The sequence below is a fragment of the Aquila chrysaetos genome, chromosome 9 (assembly GCF_900496995.4).
Source record: "Aquila chrysaetos chrysaetos chromosome 9, bAquChr1.4, whole genome shotgun sequence".
In the NCBI taxonomy this organism is placed as follows: Eukaryota; Metazoa; Chordata; class Aves; order Accipitriformes; family Accipitridae; genus Aquila; species Aquila chrysaetos.
In genome coordinates, this window is record NC_044012.1 from 39,380,004 (window position 1) to 39,401,664 (window position 21,661).

The 21,661-nt window shown below is 42.3% G+C and overlaps 1 protein-coding gene across 1 annotated transcript; it reads left to right on the forward strand.

Moving 5' to 3' along the window:
* Window positions 1-485: 485 nt before the first annotated feature.
* LOC115346463 (solute carrier family 2, facilitated glucose transporter member 11-like) lies at window positions 486-20,699 on the forward strand. Its single transcript, XM_041126312.1, has 13 exons — window positions 486-976; window positions 10,305-10,403; window positions 11,397-11,557; window positions 12,070-12,194; window positions 13,070-13,199; window positions 14,174-14,322; window positions 15,036-15,223; window positions 16,555-16,665; window positions 17,309-17,410; window positions 17,746-17,821; window positions 17,974-18,051; window positions 18,153-18,280; window positions 19,034-20,699. The coding sequence occupies exons 1-13, from the start codon at window positions 950-952 to the stop codon at window positions 19,238-19,240; spliced, it is 1,581 nt and encodes a 526-aa protein (XP_040982246.1). The 5' UTR covers window positions 486-949; the 3' UTR covers window positions 19,241-20,699.
* The last annotated feature ends 962 nt before the right edge of the window (window positions 20,700-21,661 follow it).

Genomic DNA, 21,661 nt, shown 5'->3' on the forward strand with positions numbered 1-21,661 from the left:
CCATGATATTGGGAAGGCTGGATTTTATTTTAAGCTTTGCAGCTTCCATTAGTCCAAGAGGAATTATGAGCCCTACAGCACAATACCTGCCACAGTTAAAAACCATGAAAACATGTTTTCTATCACAGATCAGCCTGCCATTAACATTCTGGCAGGGAGCTGGCAGGGAGAAACTACCTAATATGGCAGTATTTAATGTCTCAAAACCCAATGGGGAACAGTTCTTTCCCCCACATTACCTTCTCATCATATTCTGACCCAGCTGAAGTGCTACAAGGATTTCAGCTCAACTCCATATCACAGTAACCACCTACATAATCACCATCATTTTTGTGCTCAGCTTTCTGTCAACCTTTTAAATAGGAAATCATGATAGAACAGTAGATCAGTCATCACATGGCCTACAACAGAAGGGTCCAGCTGGCAACCTCGAGAGGTGGCTGACTGCATTTGTCCTCATCTCCTCTGTCTACAAGCTGAGGTCAGCATTTGTCTGCCTTGTCCAGGTGTAAGCATGAACATTCAGCCCATGTATCTGGCAGAAAGTGCCCCAAAGAAACTCAGAGGAGCTGTGGCCTTGACCTCTGCATCATTTACAGCCCTGAGGTTGGTGCTGTGTCAGGTTGTTGGACTCAAGTAATGTAGAGCTAGAAGACCAGTTTATACTTACTCTTCTCCATTTTTTTTTCTTTTTTTTTCTTTACTACCCCTCTTTTTTCTTTCTTTTTGAGTGTCCACATGCAGCAGAGGATGCTGGGCTCTTGCCAGGTTGTAAAATGTACTGTGCAAATCATGTTGGTTTGTTTGTTTTTGTTTTTTTTCTCTAGGGAGCTACTAGGAGGGGAGGAGAGCTGACCATTCCTTTTAGCTAGAAATGTGGTGCCTGCCCTGATCCAGCTCATGGCTCTGCCTTGGTTCTCTGAAAGTCCCAGATACCTCTTGATTGACCATGGAGATAAAGAATCCTGCTTCTCTGGTGAGTTTAGGGTGACTGTTAGCCTCTCACTGAGCATGTGAGATCTACTGACTGGGCACATAAACAGTGAGAAGGTTGATTGCCTATTCTTAACATACAGTCCAGCACGTTCAGTCCGAATCAGATTGAAATGTAGACTTCTTTCCAAGACAAATATTCTGTTTGGTGACTCTGCCAGCCTCCTTAGATGAACATAAAAGCTTTAAGCCCAATACCATGGCTATGTCACTAGTCCCATGGATAATGTTTTTCTAAACCAGAGAACCAGACTTGGTCTGTACAAAATACGTGGTGCCATCAATGTCTGTAATTGCATTAGCTGCCGCACCCTTAAATAGTGCCCAGGTGGTGGTTGGGTATGTATTTGTATGAACATCCACAGTAATTCCGAACGCAGATGAATGTATGCTTTTTTGCATCCTGCTTTTGTGCACAGTCTTGGGCCCCGACGTTTTGAGAATGGTGCCACAACTTTTACACGTAAGAAGTATCATATCAAGTTCCAAATATGATCACTTCCTCTTTCCAAACTAAATAACATTCTATAATCTTAAATATTTTTGATCTATTGAGGTAATTGAAAGGCATCTTCCTACAAAAGACTTTTTTGCTACAATGGTAGGGTCAAAAGGTGGGACTTGTGTTCACAATGGCGAATATGTTTTGTAACTATGAAGTGAAATAAATACTGGTTGAAGAGCTCATGACCAAATCTGAAGCCAATTCATATTAAGGGATTTGCTTAGATTTGTAGCATACAAATCCCCATATACAGAGTGGCTGGAATTAATTTCCGGGGAGTATATGCTGTGTACCAAGAACATCTTAATTGCCTGCATGTCCCAGGGAAGTCACTTGAGATCTGAGTCAGAAGCGTGGCTGCTAAAATGGCACTGGTTGGAAATACTGTCTTATCAAACAATGGTCAGGGATTTGCACTCCCTTTCCCCCAAATCCTTCAAGAGGCTGCACCACAACTGGCCGCACCACAACTGGCCATCTCTGTGAAGGTAACACCATGATCACAGACTCTGTCCTACAGCTTTCTGCAGCCATCACTTGCTGCTCAATCCATCACCTGGCAGAGCAGGCAAACTGAAGGTAAAGTTCAGGGAATAAGGGGTTCCCTTGTCCTTGCAGCACTGCAGAAGCTCAGAGGCAACAGTGACCTGAGCGGAAGAGATGCTGGCTGAACAGGCTGCTGTTAAAGGTCTGAGAGCAAAGGACCCTTGGGAGCTCTTCCAAAATCCAGCTTTGAGGTGGCAGCTGATGAGTATCGTTGTGCTGAGCAGCGCCATGCAGCTCTGTGGGAATGATTCAGTAAGCAGCCTGGCAGCCACAGCAATCGGCGGCACTGCTGTATCATGAGACATCGGTGCAAGCTCTTGGGTTTAACATTTCTGCTGCAGGGGAAGAACGAATAGTGGTCTGCTCTGCCTGTGGAGATCTTCAAACCTCAGGTGCATAGTTCCCAAAGTACACCTGTGTATTATGGCAAGATTCAGAGGGACGCTGTCAAAATAGTCTGTATGACAGTGCATTAGTCATTCTCTGCGTGATCCTTCAGGAAAAACAATGGGATGTATTTTCAGACATTTTCCCTCACTGCTTTCTCCTCTTTTCTCTCCCCAGATGTATTTTTATGCAGCTTACGTATTCCAGGAGGCTGGAATTCCTCAGGACAAAATCCCATATGTTGTAATCAGCATGGGGAGCTGTGATCTGATCATGTCTGTCACTTGTGTGAGACTCTTAATGCACTCTGCTGACATGCCAACTCTGTTGAGTCAGTGAGGAGGCTGTTAATTACAAATTTTGGATTTACATTGCTTTTCATGCCAAGGAAGCTCTTTATGTACAGCAGCCAGGCAGTCTCTCAGCACTCATGTCCAGACAGGTTAATGCAGAAGTATTTTGTCAGACACTGCATCATCGTCACTGTCTGAAATCTCTAAAAAATGTAACTCTCTTGCTAGTGACAAGATAGTGGCAGAGTTTAGGCTGCAGCTGGGACATTCTCATCTCCCCTGAACACCCTTCTTGCCTGACTCCTGCCAGCAGACTCTTTCCTTTGACTTTTCCTTTCTATGCTAAGAAGTGGACAACATCCTTAAAGTAGTTGTAGAGCGAACTAGGCATGGAGTATTGAAATGGGAAGAGAGAGCAGGCAGGAAATATAAACACAAGTTAAATATCTTGTTTTATTTCCCTGGGTTACTTTGTGCAAAATGTGATTCTAGATTATGCTGGTCGGAGGCCACTGCTCCTGGGTAGATGTATCTTCATGGCAGGATGGGCCATTGTCTTCATGGTTGCTCTGAGCCAGCAGGTAATAAACTTAATTATTTAAGTGGAATGGAGTTGGGCTTTGCCTTTTATATGACTGGGGTGTTTAGTGGTGGCAAATAAGTGTAAGTGCCCTCACTGTTTTTCTGTTGGTCTCTGTGGCTATAGATTCAGATTAGGTGGATGCCTTTATGTCAGCATGGCCTGCATTTTCACCCTTATCCTGAGCTTTGGAATTGGACCAGGTCAGTTTCCTCAGTGTTTTCACTGAAACTTTTGGGTCCTGCAGGGGCTTGGAGATGTGTGCAAGCAGCTTATGGAAACTCTAAGACCCTCTTTAGCCACAGCACACTCAAAAGAATGAGGCAATTTCTGCCAGCAGTTTTCAGCTGTTTCACGGGAGCTTGCATGCCCCTGGAAGTCAGTGTTGTGCAGGGACAGTCTGTGCCATTCTCTGTCTTGTTCCTCCTTACAGCCATCTTGTGATGGCACTTGGAGGCAATTCTTGTCTTAAATGGACAACAAGGTTTTGATTTGCTGCCCAATCCATTAGGGCTGTAGACCAGCATTTCTAATGCTTCACTTTAACCCTAGAGAATGACAGCTATGTCATCTGATTATTTACTTGCAGATACCTGAAAGCACAATTTCCACATCTATTTGTTAGCCTACTAACATGCATTTTCTTGGCAGAATCCATTAGTTTTTGTGGTCGTGGGGGCAGCACACAGGCTGTGTGCGTGTGCAGATGTTTGCGCCGTGTGTGAGTAGATGTGAGGTTCTGTTCACTTACATGAGTTTGAAAGAAGGCAAGTGAAAAAAGAACCAAGCTGCCACTGTCGCATGCCACATGAGTTGGCAGTAATTTCTTGTCCCAGTCCCTACGGTGCCATAGGGTTGAATTAATTATAAGCCATTCTCACAGTTGGGTCCTGGTGAGAATAATGTGGATTACAAAACCTTTCCTGGCAGTTTATTCTAACATGAGAGAGTTTGAATAATTAGCCAGTCCTTAATATTTAACCTAAAATTTCCCCACTGCAGTTAATCTCTATTACCACTTGTTCTGGCATTGTTGACTAGTGAGAATAATTTACTGTTCTCATAAACTTCATGTTGCTTCTGCTTGTTAGTATATGTTCTCTGGTTTTTAATATAATGTTAACGGTATTATTAACTTTCTTGCCATTTCTTTTTCCAGCTGGTGTAACAGGAATTCTCCCCACAGAGGTTTTTGATCAAATGTCCTGTCCAGTTGCTTACATGATCTGTGGCTCTCTGCTCTGGTTCAACCTATTTCTGGTTGGAACAGCCCTTCCACTCATTGTGGTGGGTTCCCAAGGCAAAGCAACCACCTGCAGCTCTTTAGTGTTTTGTACAAGAAAGAGGCTCTTATAGTGACCAGGAAAAGAGACAGGGCCTGGAATATCACAAGCTGCAGTCACACAGCAAGATAGCACTGCCATGAAAAGTATCTCTATGAGGAAAGTGGTCAGAACTCCTCTAAACCAAACTTCCTCCATGTTCCCTACTGTGATTTCTGATGTGAGGCTGGAAGAGGATTAATATGGGGCATGGATGACCAATATTCCTCCTCTGTCCTCAGCTGAGAACAGCTGGCACTAGAGTTGTGATGTAATTTCCCATGGTCAGACCCTGGCATCATTCCCTAAGGTGATTCCTGAAGTGAAAGGGAGCAGAACTCCACAATATCCAATCCTGTCTTATTTCCTACTGTGGGTCCCCATTCTATACAATTACATATAGAAAGACAGAAAAAGACATTTTGAGATACTACTCTTCCTGCTCTGTCAAATCTCCCAAACTGTGCTGGGGACCTGTTGCATTTAGGCATGTGAGGCCCTCACCAGGGTGTACAGAAATACTCCCCGGGTGAAGTGAGTCCACACAGGAACAGAGATTAGTGGCCTATTTGTCGTCGTACAGAATGTCACCAACACGGTCTTGTTTTTTTCCTCCTCCTCAGAAAAGTCTAGCACATTTCTGCTATGTCCCATTCCTTGTGGACTGCGTCTGCACTGCACTCTACATTGGGTTTTTCCTTCCTGAGACAAAGGGAAAGTCCTTCCTGGAAACCTTGGAGGAGTTCAAGAAATGGAACTTCAAAGCTCAGACCCATGTAGTTTTTTATAAAGGCCCTGAAGGGATCAAACCCACCATGTAGCAGAAGAGAGGAGGATGGTATCTGGGGGAAATTCTGCAGTGGTTGTGTTCTTTTGCAGGGACACTAAGAGAGAAGTAGGGTTAGGGACAATATATTACTCTTAGGTTCTTAGGTTCACCTTGAAAAGATATACGTGAACTGATATATCCCAACGAAAGTTTAATAATCTGTTTTCAGTTTTTAGTGCTAAGTAACATATACATATTTTAGAATCCATATTAGAGAGTGACAGAATGATGCCTTATTCTCTCATCAAGCAACACCATGCAATGCTTTAGCAAATTTCTCCTGAATTTCTTCTATATTTCTCCTCCAGACAAACAGTAACTTCCATCTCAGAAGCCTTTCTTTCCTTGCCCCTGAATCTGGGCTCCCTAACACAGAAATTAATATGATTAAGTTCTGTTTTCAGACACCAGATGGAATTCTCAGTACCTTGTCTTGGTGCTCCCCTTGTTTCTGCTATTAAGTGATTTCAAATAGACCCCTACTTGTTGAGCAATAGTGAACAGTTAATTATTTTCAGCTATAAAAACATGTGACATGTGGATTAGGAAGAAAGCTTCTAGTACTTGCTAAGTAGCTTATTATACAACTGACTTTTGGGCATTGTTTTGCAGACTATTTATTCTGGACTGGTTTTGTTCATGGCTTGTTTGTTGTCTTCCAGACAACTTGTGTTGCAAAGCACAAGTAATTCTCTAGTCCAACTTGTACTGCTCTCATGGACACTGCTGGTGCATCTTGTTGGGTTTTACACCTGCGCTCTGCTAAGGTTAGGGTGTGGTGAGGAGGTCTTATAGCAGCAGCTTATTTTGGATGTGGAGATTTAGATCACAGCAGAACATTCTTCACAGCATGTTCTTGTTGTCTCCATACAGCATATTCGAAAAGACCCAGATGTGGTACTGATTCTTTTTAGCTAACCTGGTACGGAACAGGGCAACACTCCTCATTTAATATTGCCTTTCACAGGCATTGGGTTGACTGGTGAAATTTCTCCCAGTTTCTTCTCAAAACCATAATCAAGCCATCTCTTTTCTTTTGGCTTTGTTGGTATGAAAATCACAGCACTGCTGATGGTTGCAGCAAAGAACACATACATTTTCAAAATAAGTAGTTAAAGTTTCTTTCAGTATATTTTTTAACTGCATTTTTTAAAAAATGCAACATTTTTGAATGACAAGACTAAACATTTCCGGAGTGTATTACTGTCATGCTGGTCATGAGTGGAGCAGCAGATCTATTGCTCAGAAGAGGAGTCTGTGCAAGAACTGTCTTTCACTACCTAAGGTTTATAACATAGGAAAAATAAAACTAAACTTTTGTTCATTTGTGATTGCTGCTATTTTAGAAGTCATTCGTATACAGACATGGGCAAGAGCAGGATCTCTGCTCTTGGACGACACTGAGATTTTGAAATACACAGGATTTTGAGACAAGACAATCAAGAGCAGGACTCCATGGAGCTGGGAACTGCAGAGATACTTTTCATTTCTATAGTTTGGAGAGAGCAGTAAGGGGCAGATGGAAAGAATAAAACACACAGTCAAAGCAAAAAGTGCTGGTACCATCATGAAGGTATCAAAATATTCTGTCATTCCTTTAGTGAGGACCAGAGAAAGGACAGGAGACAGAAGTGAAGCAAAGAAGACAAGGCAGTAGAAAAGATACAGGCTAGGAAGCAGGGGATGGACTGAAGAGACTGCCTGGGCAGAGGGAGGGACCTGGGACACACTGCTGAGATGTACACGTCAGAGAAGAATTGGTTAAGACTGGGAGAAGTCCTCCAATGTCCAGAGGTCCTCACCTTGGCGACTTTTGTGGCTACTCCCACGAGTCAGTATTGTTGTGCCTTTCCCCGGACCCCTGGAAGGTCGGAGGCTGTCTGCACCTGACAGTATGAAACATGCCTGTTCAGAAATTATGCACATTTACTTGACTTCCTGAGATTAGGAGCCAGTCCTGCAAGTACATGTGTCAGAAAACACTAATTCCAACCTCCAGCTTTTTTTCTGACTATGGCCTGAAATCAGGTGTCTTTAGACTGATTAAGCAAAGACAAACAGTGGTTACATTTTAATTGGTCTAATTGGTTACATTTTAATTGAAGCATTTAAGAAGTTGGTTAATTGTTACTGAATTAAAACACCTTCAACTGAAAAAATATATGACACTTGTTTAGGTCAATTTTCTTACCCTGTGAAGTGTTAAGCAAAAATACGTCTTGAAAAGTGATCGTCAGAGATTCATAGTTCATATTATTGTTTACAAATCAAACCACCATGCACTGTTGGATTGATTAATAACTATCAACACCAGAGAAAAATAGTTACTGCTGCTGTCCTCAGACAATGCTCCTCTGCACAAACCACCTCTCACTTCCAATCCAGCTGGGGCTGGGATTCTTCCAGACACCGAAGACACGCAGCATCCTAGCCTGGGGAACTGCCAAGTGCAGCCACTCACCAGGAGAAAGAATGTCCCCCTAAGCTGTTTGGATAACTTGTAAAAGCATTTTAACAGAACCATCTTGGAGACTGCTAGATAAAGAGGCCCTTTGAGAATTATGGATAAAAGTACAGATGTAATTTATTTATTTTACAGTCAGGATTTAAGACAGACATTCAACTTTCCTACCATCTACCATATATTACAGGGACACACACTTGAACTTTCAGGCAATGACCATTGCTCTTAAAGTGTCAACTGATCCCATAATTCAAGAGTTGAATGCATAGGCTTAGTCAGGCTTGGTCAAGTCAGGCTTCAGAAGGCTTTGCTGTATTGAGGCCTAAAGTAGCAGTCAGGAACTTTTCCTTTAAATGTGATAACTGATTACCCAACCTATGACCTGGGGAGTCCACGCCAGTCCACTCTAGTTTGCGCCAGTATCTGGACTTTGGCTTCCATCAGTGCCTTTTTTATTGTCCTTTACTCATCTCCTGCAGCTCATATTATTTGTCAGCTGCTGCTGGAGCTTCTCTTCCCTAGTGACCTGGCATGAACGCACAGCTTGCCAAAATTATCTGCAGTTTCATCAGTAACCAACACAATAATGACAAACCAAATAGCAAGAACTTCATGACAAACCAAAGGGAGTGGAAACACTGAGAAAGAATGAAATGACATGTTGAAATATTATCTCAGGCTACTCTTTCTCTACATATAGAGTGACTTTTTCCAAAGTAACCAAAGAAAGCATTGGGAAAGACCTAGTCTGCAAGTGGTGATGACTGCCTTTGCATGCAAGTTGGTATATGTTTATCTTTTTTTTCCCCAGATAGAATTTTTGCATACTTTTCCTTTCTGCTATTCTAAAAGACCTGTTGCATAAATTAAGTACAGAAAAAAAAAATCTGAATCAGATGTGGTTAAAATGATCGTATGAGGTCATATCTGAAAGACATCAAATATCTTGCAAGGAATTATCTTTAAAAAGCAAAGAAAACTGGATTTAAGAGCGTGTTTATATTTAATGTCTGATACATAACAGGGGAAGACAAACCAAGGGAGTTCAGAGCACAGCAACAAAAAAAAGCTATATGATTTGATAGATGGAGGAGGGCTGGAAGACTGAAAAAGTCCTCCACAATAAAAAAGTTATGAATAACAAAGTATCTGAAAGATGTAAACACCAAAGGATGGAAAACAATCCTTTCTAGTCAAGGAGGTATAGGAATGGATACCCAGAAAAGATATAACAAAAATGTTTTTAAAAAGCAATTTTAGGATGACTATTAAGTTAAAAAAATCTTCCTGAATTAAAAATCTATTAGACTAGAAAAGTCACCCAAGAGATGCAACAGAAGAAGCAAGCAGTGGTGTTATAGTACAGAATGGGGATGAGACTAAGAAATTTGCTGCAGGTGCAATATAAAATTTGCACTTAGAATAGGGCTTACTGATTTTTTTGCTGATGGGGAGTTTCCTGCTGATATGTGGCATTTTTTGTAGCACAAAGGATGGTAGGGATGTCTAGTAGTAGAGACTGTGAATCTCATTTCTTCCTAGTGCTTTGACAAACAGGAGATTATTGTGATTTAATATATGAATGTGCCAAATGCCAAATTTATTTAGAGCTGACTCCTTTGAAGCCAGTGATATTGCAACACGGATAAATTTGATGCCCATTCAAGCAATGGCATTCACCTGATTAGAAATCAGCTTGTAAATGTTTGGCAGTCATTGTTCAGCATTGCTTTTGAATATTATCTGTTCTAGAGATAGAAGTGCAGCATCATGCCATCATTGCTGGACAGAATATCACTAGGACACTCAGTAACAGAGAACAGTGGGAGTGGGAGGGATGGGATATGCATGTATCACAGTACTATATTGTGGGGGTTACTCTTAAGCCTCCTATCAGATATAGTTCTAAGAAAGGATGAATAAACAATGAAACCAGGAATGCCCTTCAATCCCCAAATGTTTATCCAGTCTCAGCCAAGTCACTGAGCAAAATATTCATTTAGGTGACATAACAAGTGGGAAAGGAGAAGGAGAAGAAAGGACAAATAGAATCATGCACAGAATGCTTGCACATTGCACCATGCTCCTGCAAATAGTTACCCTATGATAGTGCAGATTAAGATGGCCAAAGCTGAAAACAGAAGCACTGAAGTGTGTAACTGGGTTCTGGGAGACAGCTACAAGCTTTGCCTCTCAAATTTCTCACTGTCCTTTGCTTTAGTAGCTGTGGTCTTCTGTTGCACTCTGCACTGGCTCCTTGGTCTCAGAGGAGGCAGGTGCATGGCATTGCTCAAGCTGTTAGAGTTCCTGGAGGTAAAACAGGACAGCTGGGGGCATGTCTGAATAGCTCTACCAGCTTTGTTTGCTGTTTTTATTTCCTGCCAGAAAATGAGCTACAATCTCTTCCTCCTGGCTTTTGTCCTGGGCATTGGTGGAGCTTTCCAGTATGGGTTGCAGGTCTCCATTATCAATTCTCCTGCTGAGGTAAGCATGGACAGCTCAAAACTTGAGCTACCAGCATGGATTTCAGTGTTCTCATGCATTCCTGCCTCTATATGCAATCAATAACTTTTTCATTTCTGCTCTTAAAACTAGACTTATTGTGGTTTCTTGGTTCTAAGAGTGGCTGCTATTGCTCTTTTGTTTCATTTAGCAGAAGTTAAATGTCTGGTGCGACAGAACTGGGAAAGGGGAGGATGAGTGATATCTATAAAGTCAGCCATTTCCCCCTTACTGAGTTGGATTGCTTACAGGACATTCTCCTCTTTCCAGTGCTCAGGGAGTCCTTTGTACCATGTGCTTGGCCACATACACTAGGTCTAAGTGACTGTAAGGTGAAATAGGACAGGGAAGGACTGTAGCTCTACAGCTGAGGTCAGCACTGGTACCTGCAGCTGGAAAAGGAAAATCAGGGGACAAGTTAGTCATCCTGAATGGTGCCAAGGACATTGAACTCATACTATTACCACATTGGGAACCCTCATCAAGAATGAGGGTGCCATGGAGGTTATGAACAGTAGGTCAGAGAGACCCCACAATGGGCCACATCAAGCGACAAATCCTGATCTCACTGAAGTCAGTTGAAGTCAAACCTGGATTTCACCCAAGGCATCAGACAGGAAGCAGCAGGTGGACAAGAGAGACAGAGAGACAAGCAGGAATGGCAAGGAAGATCGGGTAGCAAAACAATCAGGGTTTAGCACATAAACAGAAGACCAACCTGCCACTCTCTTAGTGACACTCACCATTGATATTTAATATTGAGATATTTATTCATTGCACCTTGTTGGTAAGACATTAACTCTGGGGATGTTAGTGGCAAAATTCCCTTTGATTTCACTGGGGCTAAGATTTCAACCAAGGTGTTGATAGAAATGTATCAAAAAGAGCAGTAAGTAGGTAAGAGAAGTTAAAAAGAGGTGGAATTATGCAAAAACATGTTGACTGAGTCCATTGGTTTCTGTTTTTCTTTTAAAGTACATCAAAAGTTTCATCCGTGAGACCTGGCTGAAGAGATACAGCTTTTCTCCCAGCGAAGACATGATTACTTTGATGTGGTCCTTTGTTGTGTCCATTTACAGTATTGGTGGGCTTCTGGGGTCCCTGTCTGCTGGATATTTGTCTGTTAGATTTGGAAGGTAGGAATAGTGATTACATTAGTCTTTCTGTTTACACCCACAACTGCAAAAATAAGTGACTATGTCCTGGGAGAAACACTGCTTGTAAAGTGGCACTGTGAGCAGCCCAGACCTGCTTCAGATGAAGGATCAGTTCAGTGAAGAAACAGAATGGCAAAATCTGCCAATGATCACAAAGAAAATCATAGCCTCTCGCTTATAAATTCCAAAGCAAATCCAGTCCAGAGAAATCACATGAGGAGTGCATGCATTTTAAAGTGAATTTCACAGACAACTGCTCACAAAGCTTGCTCTTCAGTGTAGATATTGGCTCCACTAGAGGCATCAAAAGCTTCAACTAGCTTATCAGTCCATGACAAAGTTTTCCCATTCCCATTTCCCATTTACTTCACTGCAGCTGATCTCAGAGGCTGGCACAGTCTTTAACCATGGCACAATTCATGCCACTTCTGTCAGGCTGTGAATGACACAAGGACAATATTTACGCTCACATTAATTTAAATGAATTCCAGGAAGAAAGCCATGCTGTTCGCCAATATCCCTGCTCTGCTGAGTGCAACTCTGATGGGACTTAGCCGGCTGTGTGGATCCTTTGAGATGATCATTGCTGGAAGATTATTTTCTGGAGTGTGTGGAGGTAAATTAGCATTCCTACCTATGGTATTAAATAGTTGGGAGAACCAGTGACTGAGGGTCACAAAGATTTACCAAACTGAGTATACCGATCACTGATTTTTACTAAACTCTGCAAAGGGCCTGATTGCTGAATGCATTTTTAACTAAATAAGAAAACAGAAACATAATTAAATTAATCACGTGTGATATCTCCATTTCTCATTCTTTTATCTTTACATCCAATCCATATAAAAAGTACTGCCAACTTGTGAAAAAGCCAGCATATGCAATATTTCAGGGGAGCATGCTCACTATATAGAAAGCTGACCTCTGTTGTTTCTGTTGCTGCTTGTTGTGGCTGATACGGCCTTCCATATTACAGACAAGGGAATGGTTTTCATGCTGGGCAATTCTAATTTCCGCATGCCTCAGAAGATTACATTCTGTCAGTGTTTTCAATCCCTGAGCTATTGGATAAAGATAATACTAACCAGCAAAAAAAATTCGCTGAGCAAATGGAATATATAGCATTTGTTAACTTGTTGGTTTCAAGCACAAAGTAAGGCACATAGTATCCTGAGTAGACACTGAAATATATAATCTAGATTAAAGGGAGTAACAGCAATCCTGTATATGTGGCTGTAGGAAACATTGTAAGAGAAGGCCAGCCTGCGGAAGGACAGATTTCCCAGGGGAACATACTTGCTTAATGAAATATTTAGCAAAGATGCAAGGCCACTGTAGTGGGAACATGCTTCATGTCAGGCAGACACATACTCAGCACGGTTAAAAAAGTGTCTCAGAGCCTAACCCTATATGCTTTGCCTGTAATAGTCCCCTCCAAAACACCAGACCTATGGGAGTCTGAATTGCCCTAACAGTCATTTGTCACTGCAGGCTTAGCTCTGAATATCCATCTCATGTATGCTGGGGAATGTGCCCCACGGAAGCTCCGCGGCCTGATTGCCATAACAGCTTCTACTGCCACTGCTGTCGGAAAGTTTGTAGGATTTGCTCTGGGTCTCAGGTAAGGGGGTCTGAGAGCTATTTAATTTATTGTTATTAAAATATATGCATGTATCAATGCAAGCTTAGGATAGGCAAATCAGTTACTATTTTTAGACATGTTTTCAGGGTACCCTAGGCAGCCAAACTGAATTAGATCAGCCCAAATTCCTGACTTAAGTGAATGGGAGACAGAAATCATACAAAATATTTAACGCTGAAGAACACTGTTGCTTCCTAGCAAAGACAGATCAAAATACAGATAATAAAAACCTTTAACAGATTTAAATGGGTTTGAAAGAAATCTATCTTTTGTAAGAACTGACCTTTATGTTTTATTTTTTTAGAAGGAGCAGGGAATATCAGATCGATCCAAACTTTCTTGAAAATACACACAAACCGGCACACCCACTCATCAAACACACACGCAAAACCAGAAACATATGGTGGATTCATTCACCCTAGCACAGGCTCCTTCTGCCTGTCCTGTGCCAAAGATGGTCTGTCCCGTTCCCAGGGCACGCATCATTCTGGCGACAGTATTCTCAAAGCTGCAGGAAACCCAGTGGCTGCTATTTGGGGCAGTCAATATCAGGCTGATAACCCGTGGATCCTATCTTAATTGTAACTTGAGACTTTGGATCAGAATCAGAGGGATCAGCCACCGCAGGTTCTTTCTTCAGCGCTTGTGCAGGGACACTGTTTGTCCCTGTGGGCCCCCAGCTGCTGCAGGAGGAGGCAGTTAGCCTTGCTGCACTCGCCACTGAGCAACAGGTGGCTACACTGTGTAATTTGCGTGCTCCAGGCAACAGCACTCTGCTCTCCCCTTCCACCTCCCATTGAGATTTTCATTTTTCTGGGCTGAGAGATGCTGGAGACTCCTTGGCGCGAGCAGCCAGGACACACGCAGCAGGGCCGAGGGACCACCCTGTGTCAGCGTGTGCTCGCATGGCCAGCAGTTGCTCAGCTCCTCTCGCTCTGCTGGTTTTGTTTCAGAGAAGTTCTCGGAGTAGATGCTCTCTGGCCTGTTCTCATGGCAGTCAATGCGCTTCCCGCCCTCTTTCAGCTTCTCACCCTCCCCTTCTTCCCAGACTCTCCCCGCTACCTGCTCATTGACAAAAAGGACAAAGAGGGATGCATCAAAGGTAAGGAAATGGTCTTTTAGCTCTGAAACCACCTTCAGCTTAAATGAAAGACAGCCTCTTCTGTTTTGATATTAGTGCTCTCTTGGCACTAGTATTTCCCTTACCCTCTGCCAGGATCTTCTGAGGGACGTGATCACACAGAGCTTGTATTTCCATCAATACAGATTCTGCCCTGAACAGTCAGGGTGTGGATATGGTACTTTCTGGCTCTATGTAAGGAAGAGATGCTCTTTACTGTCATGCTATATCCGTAAGCATTCCAGTTCTTCAGTAACCCTAACAGCAACTACTGACATAAACAGAGAAACAGCCATTGTGGGTTTTTAACTATAAAAAGAGAGAACTCTTTAGATATAGACTTATTTTTTAATGTAGGAGTCATTTTTCCTTGTCTGTGTTTTGGTGTGTGCACTAGAACTGCACCTTTAGCAGGACGGTATTTGGGGAAGGATTGGTAAGACTTCAGGTGTGATTTACATTGAAACACTGTAAGCAGCTATTGGCCAAAGGTGAGGTTGTGATTATGGGTAAAAATAGATAGCAATGAACTGGATCTGTGCCTAATCTGAACCCAGATCTCTGGGAAGTTCACACAAGCACAGAGCCTGAAGCTCAAATAAGACACTCTGCAAGGCAGGAAGTAATCCTCTGAATTCATGTCTGTGCTGGTTAGCTTGGACCAGGAGTCATCTTCTCTCCTTGTCTCCTTCCAGCTGTGAAGCAGCTCTGGGGAGATGGTGACCATATGGCCGAAATAGATGACATGATGGCAGAGCAGGAAGCCATCCGTGGGGAGAAGGCTAAGAGCGTTTGTGATCTTTTTCGTGACAAAGCTGTCCGTTGGCAGCTCATCACTCTCTTCCTTGTCGCCTCCTGCATGCAGTTAATTGGTGTCAATGTGGTACGTGTGCTACTTCTCTCTGCTTTCTAGATTGCTTGCAGTTTCTTGGCAAAAAGTAAGCTCTGCAAAGAGTAGTAAAATGCTGACTGCAACAGTGGCTGTAAGGAGGGGATCTGTTGTTACTGTTCCTTATAATGTTTTCCCATGGAAGTTTGGGACCTGGGATAAGTCAAGAACTGTGTTTTAGCAAGTGTCATCTGAAGGCATCTCTATGGATTACCCTGCTATGATAAGAGAATGGAAGGGGATAAAATAAAATCCCAAATACAGAACAAGAAAAGAACAGCATAACCTCCTCTGGGTCTCTGAACTCCAGAATGCACTACCCAAAATTGTTCAGCCATTTCAGTACAAACTGTCAGGTTTGTAACGTACACTGGCAGTGCATTTCCATACTCTTACTTCTTTGGGTTTCTTTTTAAATCCTTTAACTTTGCACTTTCTCAGATTGCAGACAATTACAACATCCCAGTTACTGATACATACTCTCTAATATATCTTTTCTCTGTAACTATCTCTATCTATGTTTCAGTAGATAGTATTGAGTATTGGAAAAGTTATTGTATAAAATGAGCTTATGGTAAAAGCATAAAAGTTTTAAAATCCAGATTATCTTGATTCACCATCCCTGGAGGTATTTAAAAGACGTGTAGATGTGGTGCTTAGGGACATGATTTAGTGGTGGACTTGGCAGTGCTAGGTTAATGGTTGGACTTGATGATCTTAAAGGTCTTTTCCAACCCAAATGATTCTATGATTCTATGATTAATTTTGCAAATTCAGAAAGACTTCAAGATTCATAAGACCCCTTTCTATCCTCACTAGTGCAGCAGTAACTATACCATGAAGGACCAGTAGAAACTTAGCATATTAACAGTGGAGTTTCTTATGCTTTAGGAGTGCTTACATCTGGAAAAAATGATGACTATCAAAATCACTGCAAAGGCTTAAAGATGATGTAGAAAGATAATTTAAACCATTTGTTTAGTATATACTGTCCACATTTCTGTATGCTTCTCATCCAAAGTACATGAGATGCTAATACACGTGGAAGATGTCAGAATTATAACCTGTAACATAAGACAAAGGCAGTGCTGAAAGCAAGCTAAAAAAGAAGAAAAAGGCTGTATTTGTTACCAAGTTCAACACAGACCTGCTAGTAAAAACTGTTTGGCACAAATAAGCCACATGAAAACATTGAGGATTAGTTACTGAAATCAAGATTTTCACTTTTGTTAAGGGCTGATTAGTTATTTTCTGTCAAAAAAGACAGAAGCTGGTGTAAACATGATCACATGGGTAAAGCCTTCACACATTTCTATGCTTTCCAGGTTTACTTTTATGCATACAGTGTCTTTATAAAGGCTGGAATCCCCCCTGCTCAAACCCACTATGTCTCCCTGGGAGTTGGGATCACCGAGATCCTCACCACAGTTCTGTGTGTAAGTGGCTCTTCAGCTGAATTTCATTCTGCTATAATGCGTGGTTCATTTCAATCCTCAGAACTACTGTAAAAGGAGCTTCAGGAATCAAACTTCTGCAACAAATCAACCATAGTACTTTGCACTGATCACACAAAATCATCTCTACACACCATGCACACATGGGCATTTATATTCAATTTATGGTGGGACAGGAGAGTATTTCCCTCAAAATCACGACCCAGCCTGAGCCAGCCTTGGGAGTTCCAGTTTCCCCTGTAGGAAGGGCAGGTGACCATCCCTGAGTCCGCTTGCCAGTAAGACTAATGGCTGAAGGATTCATGGCAATTAACAGTGCAAGCATTTCCATTTTGCTCCCTTGCTATCCTTTGCCTGCAGAGTGCCATCTCAGGCCTCCTCTGCCTGGGCAATGCTCCCTGCAGCCCTGCACCTCCCCACCTTGCCCTGCCTCCCTGCAGCTCTTGGTCCTGCTCAGTACCCCCAGATGCCTTTACTCACCCTCCCAGAGGAGGTACCACATCCCAGTCCCTGACTCTGAAGACATCCCCTACCTGGCCAGTGAAGGCAGCTACTGCAGCAGCTCACCGGTGCCTGCTTTTAAGGTCTGTCCTTTGGAGCTGACAGCATGTCCTCCTGGTTGCAGGGTTTCCTAATTGAGCGTGCAGGGAGGAAGACACTGCTGTGGAAAAGCTACACTGTTATGGCCTTGGCTTTAGGGCTCCTCACAGTCACGCTTTCACTACAGGTAAGACCTCACACATTAGAGCTGTATCCTGTCTTCATGTTTTATTGTATGGCAGATATTACTATTTCCTTCCACCCAAATAACTTTTTAGTGGGAGTAGAAGTACTTTTGGGGCTAACCATCGTACTAACAGACATCCGTTCCCAGTCATGTACATGCAGATTAAAGCCAATAGCTTTAATACAACCATGATCACTGCCAAGACTATCTTCTTGTGAAGTTTCTGGAAGTAGAGGAAACAGACGTATGTTCAACATTGACACACTTAGCAGTGGTCAATGTTCTAATGGAGCTGGATAAATAAAATCTTAATTGCTTTTCATTTCCTACCATAGGATTCCTTTTCCTGGATACCATACTGCTCTGTTGCACTCATCTTTATTTTCATCATGAGCTTTGGCATTGGGCCAGGTTGGTATTTTCTACTGGAATGGTTTCATAAACTCATTCCTTCCTCACTGCAGCCTTTAGGAGAGGTCCCAGGCATAGCTGTTCCACAGTTAGTGTGAATCTCTACTCCTGATTCAGCGCAGGGGTAGATATTGCCCTCCATACTGTGGTAGGAGGTAAAACTTCATTTCATATTGCATTCCTACATGCCTTCCTCCTGAAGAGCCAAGCAGCACCTCAAACACTTCCAGGTCAGTTAAAACCATTAACTTCTGTGGCAATATGAAGTGTGAGTTACAGAAGCAGCTTGCAAAATTTCTAAACTTCCTTTTTTCTCCAAATTTTTTTTCAGCTGGAGTATTATGCCCCTTGCCCACAGAAATATTTATTCAGTCATACAGACCAGCTGCTTATGTTTTTAATGGTGCTACAAACTGGATCCAACTATTCATCCTTGGACTTTTGTTCCCTTTCATTGTGGTAAGCAAAGTAGGGTGTTTTGTTTCGGTTCAGAGGAGTTTAGAGCCTTCTTGAGCCCAGAGCATACTTCTCTTTTTCAACACTTCATGCAAAGGACAGAGCCCAAAGTAATTGCAGTTCTGATGGCCTCTTTCTTTTTACCCAGATTTCTAGTAAAAGCCCAGCAGAACCACAAAATGCTGCTAACTGTACACACAGTTAGAGTGTGACACTGGCAAACACAGAAGTGGTGACAAGAGGCACCAACACTGTCAGACATCATCTGAATGTTATGAGGGACTCCCTTCTTTTCCCCCCTTGTCCTGTATGTGCATGTCCTTTGGGGTTAATGTGGAAAATCGGTAGTCCCAGAGATCTCACCCAGCACTTGTAAGTAGCAGGAAGCTAAAGCCTTTGCAGTTTTGGACTGTGCAAGGAGGGGCAGAGCTAACACAATACGTACCTTCCACAGTCTAGCACAGACTGAGAAGGATGGAGCAGAAAGGAAGAGTAACTGAAGCTCAGCGCTTCTCTGAATTGTCAGTGACAATCAATCTCTGCCGAGCATACAACTTTCCTCCTTAAAACAGGGAAGGAGAATTAGTTCATCTTACCACTCGGTGCCATTCCCCAGGTGGCAGCAAGCAGGATTTACATCAACTGAGTCCATGACCAAGTTTTTTAGTAAATACAAAACCAGAAACTTCATATCATAAGAGAAAGAAATCTAGATCAATTTATATGAACATGTTTTGTCTCTTTCTTTTCCTACAGGAAGGTCTTGGTAGTTTCTCTTTCATCATTTTCCTGACATACTGTCTGTCCATGGCTATCTTTGTCTTCCTGGTGATGCCAGAGACCAAAGGAAAGACCATGCTGCAGGTCATGGAGGAGTTCAACCGCCTGAACTACCGTGGAAAGAAGAGACAGACAGCCCTACAGCAGAGTAACTGCTCAGTGATGACTGTTACTAGACTTTAATAACAAACTCTCCACTCCATATTTTGCTGTTTTATTACTGTAGTGCCCAGAAGCTTCACTAAGCAAGAGAGAATCCATTGCTCCACAAACAGCACAAATGTGTATTTTAAAAATAATCACCTGCAGTGTAGGATGCAGGATGAACTTGGTCGTTCTCTCCAACTGCTGAAATATGAGCCAAATTAAATCGTCTGCAGAAAAAAATTAAACATAGTGTATAAAGAAATAAGATCTTTGTCAGTCCCTGCAAGTTAGCAGCTGTGTAAACAGAAAACACAGGATCTGCTAATTTTCTTACCAAAACCAGGACTCCACAGCTACTGGAGGAAGTGAGTGTGGAAGGTTCAAATGTACAGCATACTTGTGAAACTGAGAGAAGGCAGCAGAGTTTTCACGTTGAAATTATCTGCTCCTTTTAACACGTCAGTGCTGCTGAGCTTTCCCAGAGAAGGAGCTTCAGTCCAGGTGAAAAGAAGTGTTTAGCTCTTTAATCCAATGGAAGAAGAGTATCTTGCCTATCAGTAGGCAGAACTGGTATGCAATGTTCCTCCCTCTTACAATTAGACTTGAGACCAAGTACATGGTATAGGGGCAACTAGGACATTCTTGAAGAGCTTATGACCATAATTCTGTGACCTGGAGCAAGGTCTTCACCCTTTGTTTTTGGAGAGGGGGCAGGGGGAACTCGTTGCTACATCTGAAGAAAAAAGGTGTAAAGGAGGTATAAAGTCCTGGTGTAAAGGAGACACTATGCTAGAGAAGCATCCCAGCATAACCTGTCACCTCAAGCCAAACGTCTTGCTTGGTAATTGCCTAGATTTTGGAGATTCTTCTATTGGGACAAATGTGGATATGTCAGCACTGAAAGAAAGCATGAGCAAAGAAAGCAGAGCTGCAGGAAATCATGAGTGGGCTAATCCACAGTGGGCAGGTTCTCCTTCTCCATTAGCAATAACTATGTAGCATGTCTTCAGCCTGGAGTTATTTCATGTCAGAGAGAAGGAACACTGGGTTTCAATGGAACTGAGTTCCCACGAGTTAACTGGTACTGATGAGACAAAAAAGAGTGGTGCCTTTCCCAGAGAACCCAGTCTGTAAGTCTGAGGGTTTGCTTCTCTTTCCAGGTCTCTGAATAGTCCACATTTTCATTACAAAACATGATGAAAAGGGCTTCATTTTTTGTGTTCATTGCTATATGACGTGACACACTCTTGCTCTTCTTCATGCTTTGCAGTTTACTGATAAGGAAATAAAAAAGCAGTGACTAGGAAAACACATCCTACTGATCATGCCTGCATTTGGTTTTCATTGATTGAAGAGTCAGGGACACAGGAGGGCCCATCTTCTGGGAGTGTGTTATTGGGGTCAGGGAATATTGTGTCTGTCTTGTTCTGGAAATGAGATCTTCACTATTGACTGTTGCAGATGCTGCACAATAAAATTTGCAAAAGGACCTGAATATTGAGTGGCAGTTTCTTTCACAGCCCTAAGGCTCTGCTATTTTATCTTCACACCGTCCTCTAACAATATTTCTAGCAGTGCCAAGAGCTAATACTAAGAGCAGTGGACTTGCCCAACACAGCCATCCTTCCTATGACAATCATCATATTACAAGAAAAGCTAGACAAAGTTTATACTTTCAAGGCTGGAGGTCACGGGTTGCACAATACCACAGTAAAAACCAACATAAATTCCTTCTTCTGGTCAAAAATGCAGGAAAAAAAAAGAAGAAACATTTAAAGTATAGTGAAAAGAAAGGATTAGGTAAGACCTTGATTATTTTAAAAGTCTTTATTTGGCCTGGTCTTTCTCAACCTTACTGCTTCCCAGTGAGGAAGTTTTTAGTGTCTTACAAGACACTAAAAACTCATTGGCTTATACATGTCTTTCTACAGCATGATCTTGTCCAGCATGCCTGACTTCTTCCCTTCTACTAGTAAATACCATCTGCAAGAGGGAAAGCGTGGTAAATCATTAACACTGCCATAAACTAGCATGGATTGGGAATAAAAGTTAAAGAGGTACTTGTGAATCTGCAGTGTATCTATTTGATTTCCAGGATCACACAAGTTCAACACGTGGCATCTTTGAAAACAAAATCCCTCTAAGCCAAAGGTATTGGGTGAGCTAAGTACTGGGTCTGGAATAACCACATTTCTTGTAGTGTTCAAATCCTAGGTGGAAAGACTCATCCTGTCCTCTTCTTTAGGAAAATAAGTAAAAGATCTATACTAGGCATTTAAGTCTTGCTTTTTCCATACTACAGCACTGAACAAAAGTGTGAGGCCAGATAGAAATGAGACGGCAGTATGAGTATTCTGGGAGAAACACGAACAGGAGGAAGAGGAACAGGGACTGTTTGATCAACTGGATGTTAAAATCCGGCCACAGACAGACAAAGTGTTTAAAAACTGCTCCAGA

Coding starts and splice junctions, on each gene's coding strand:
- LOC115346463 (XM_041126312.1), top strand. CDS start 950: ATGGAGATAAAGAATCCTGCTTCTCTG. Junction 14,323..15,035: donor CAAAGAGGGATGCATCAAAG/GTAAGGAAATGG, acceptor GTCTCCTTCCAG/CTGTGAAGCAGCTCTGGGGA. Junction 15,224..16,554: donor AGTTAATTGGTGTCAATGTG/GTACGTGTGCTA, acceptor TATGCTTTCCAG/GTTTACTTTTATGCATACAG.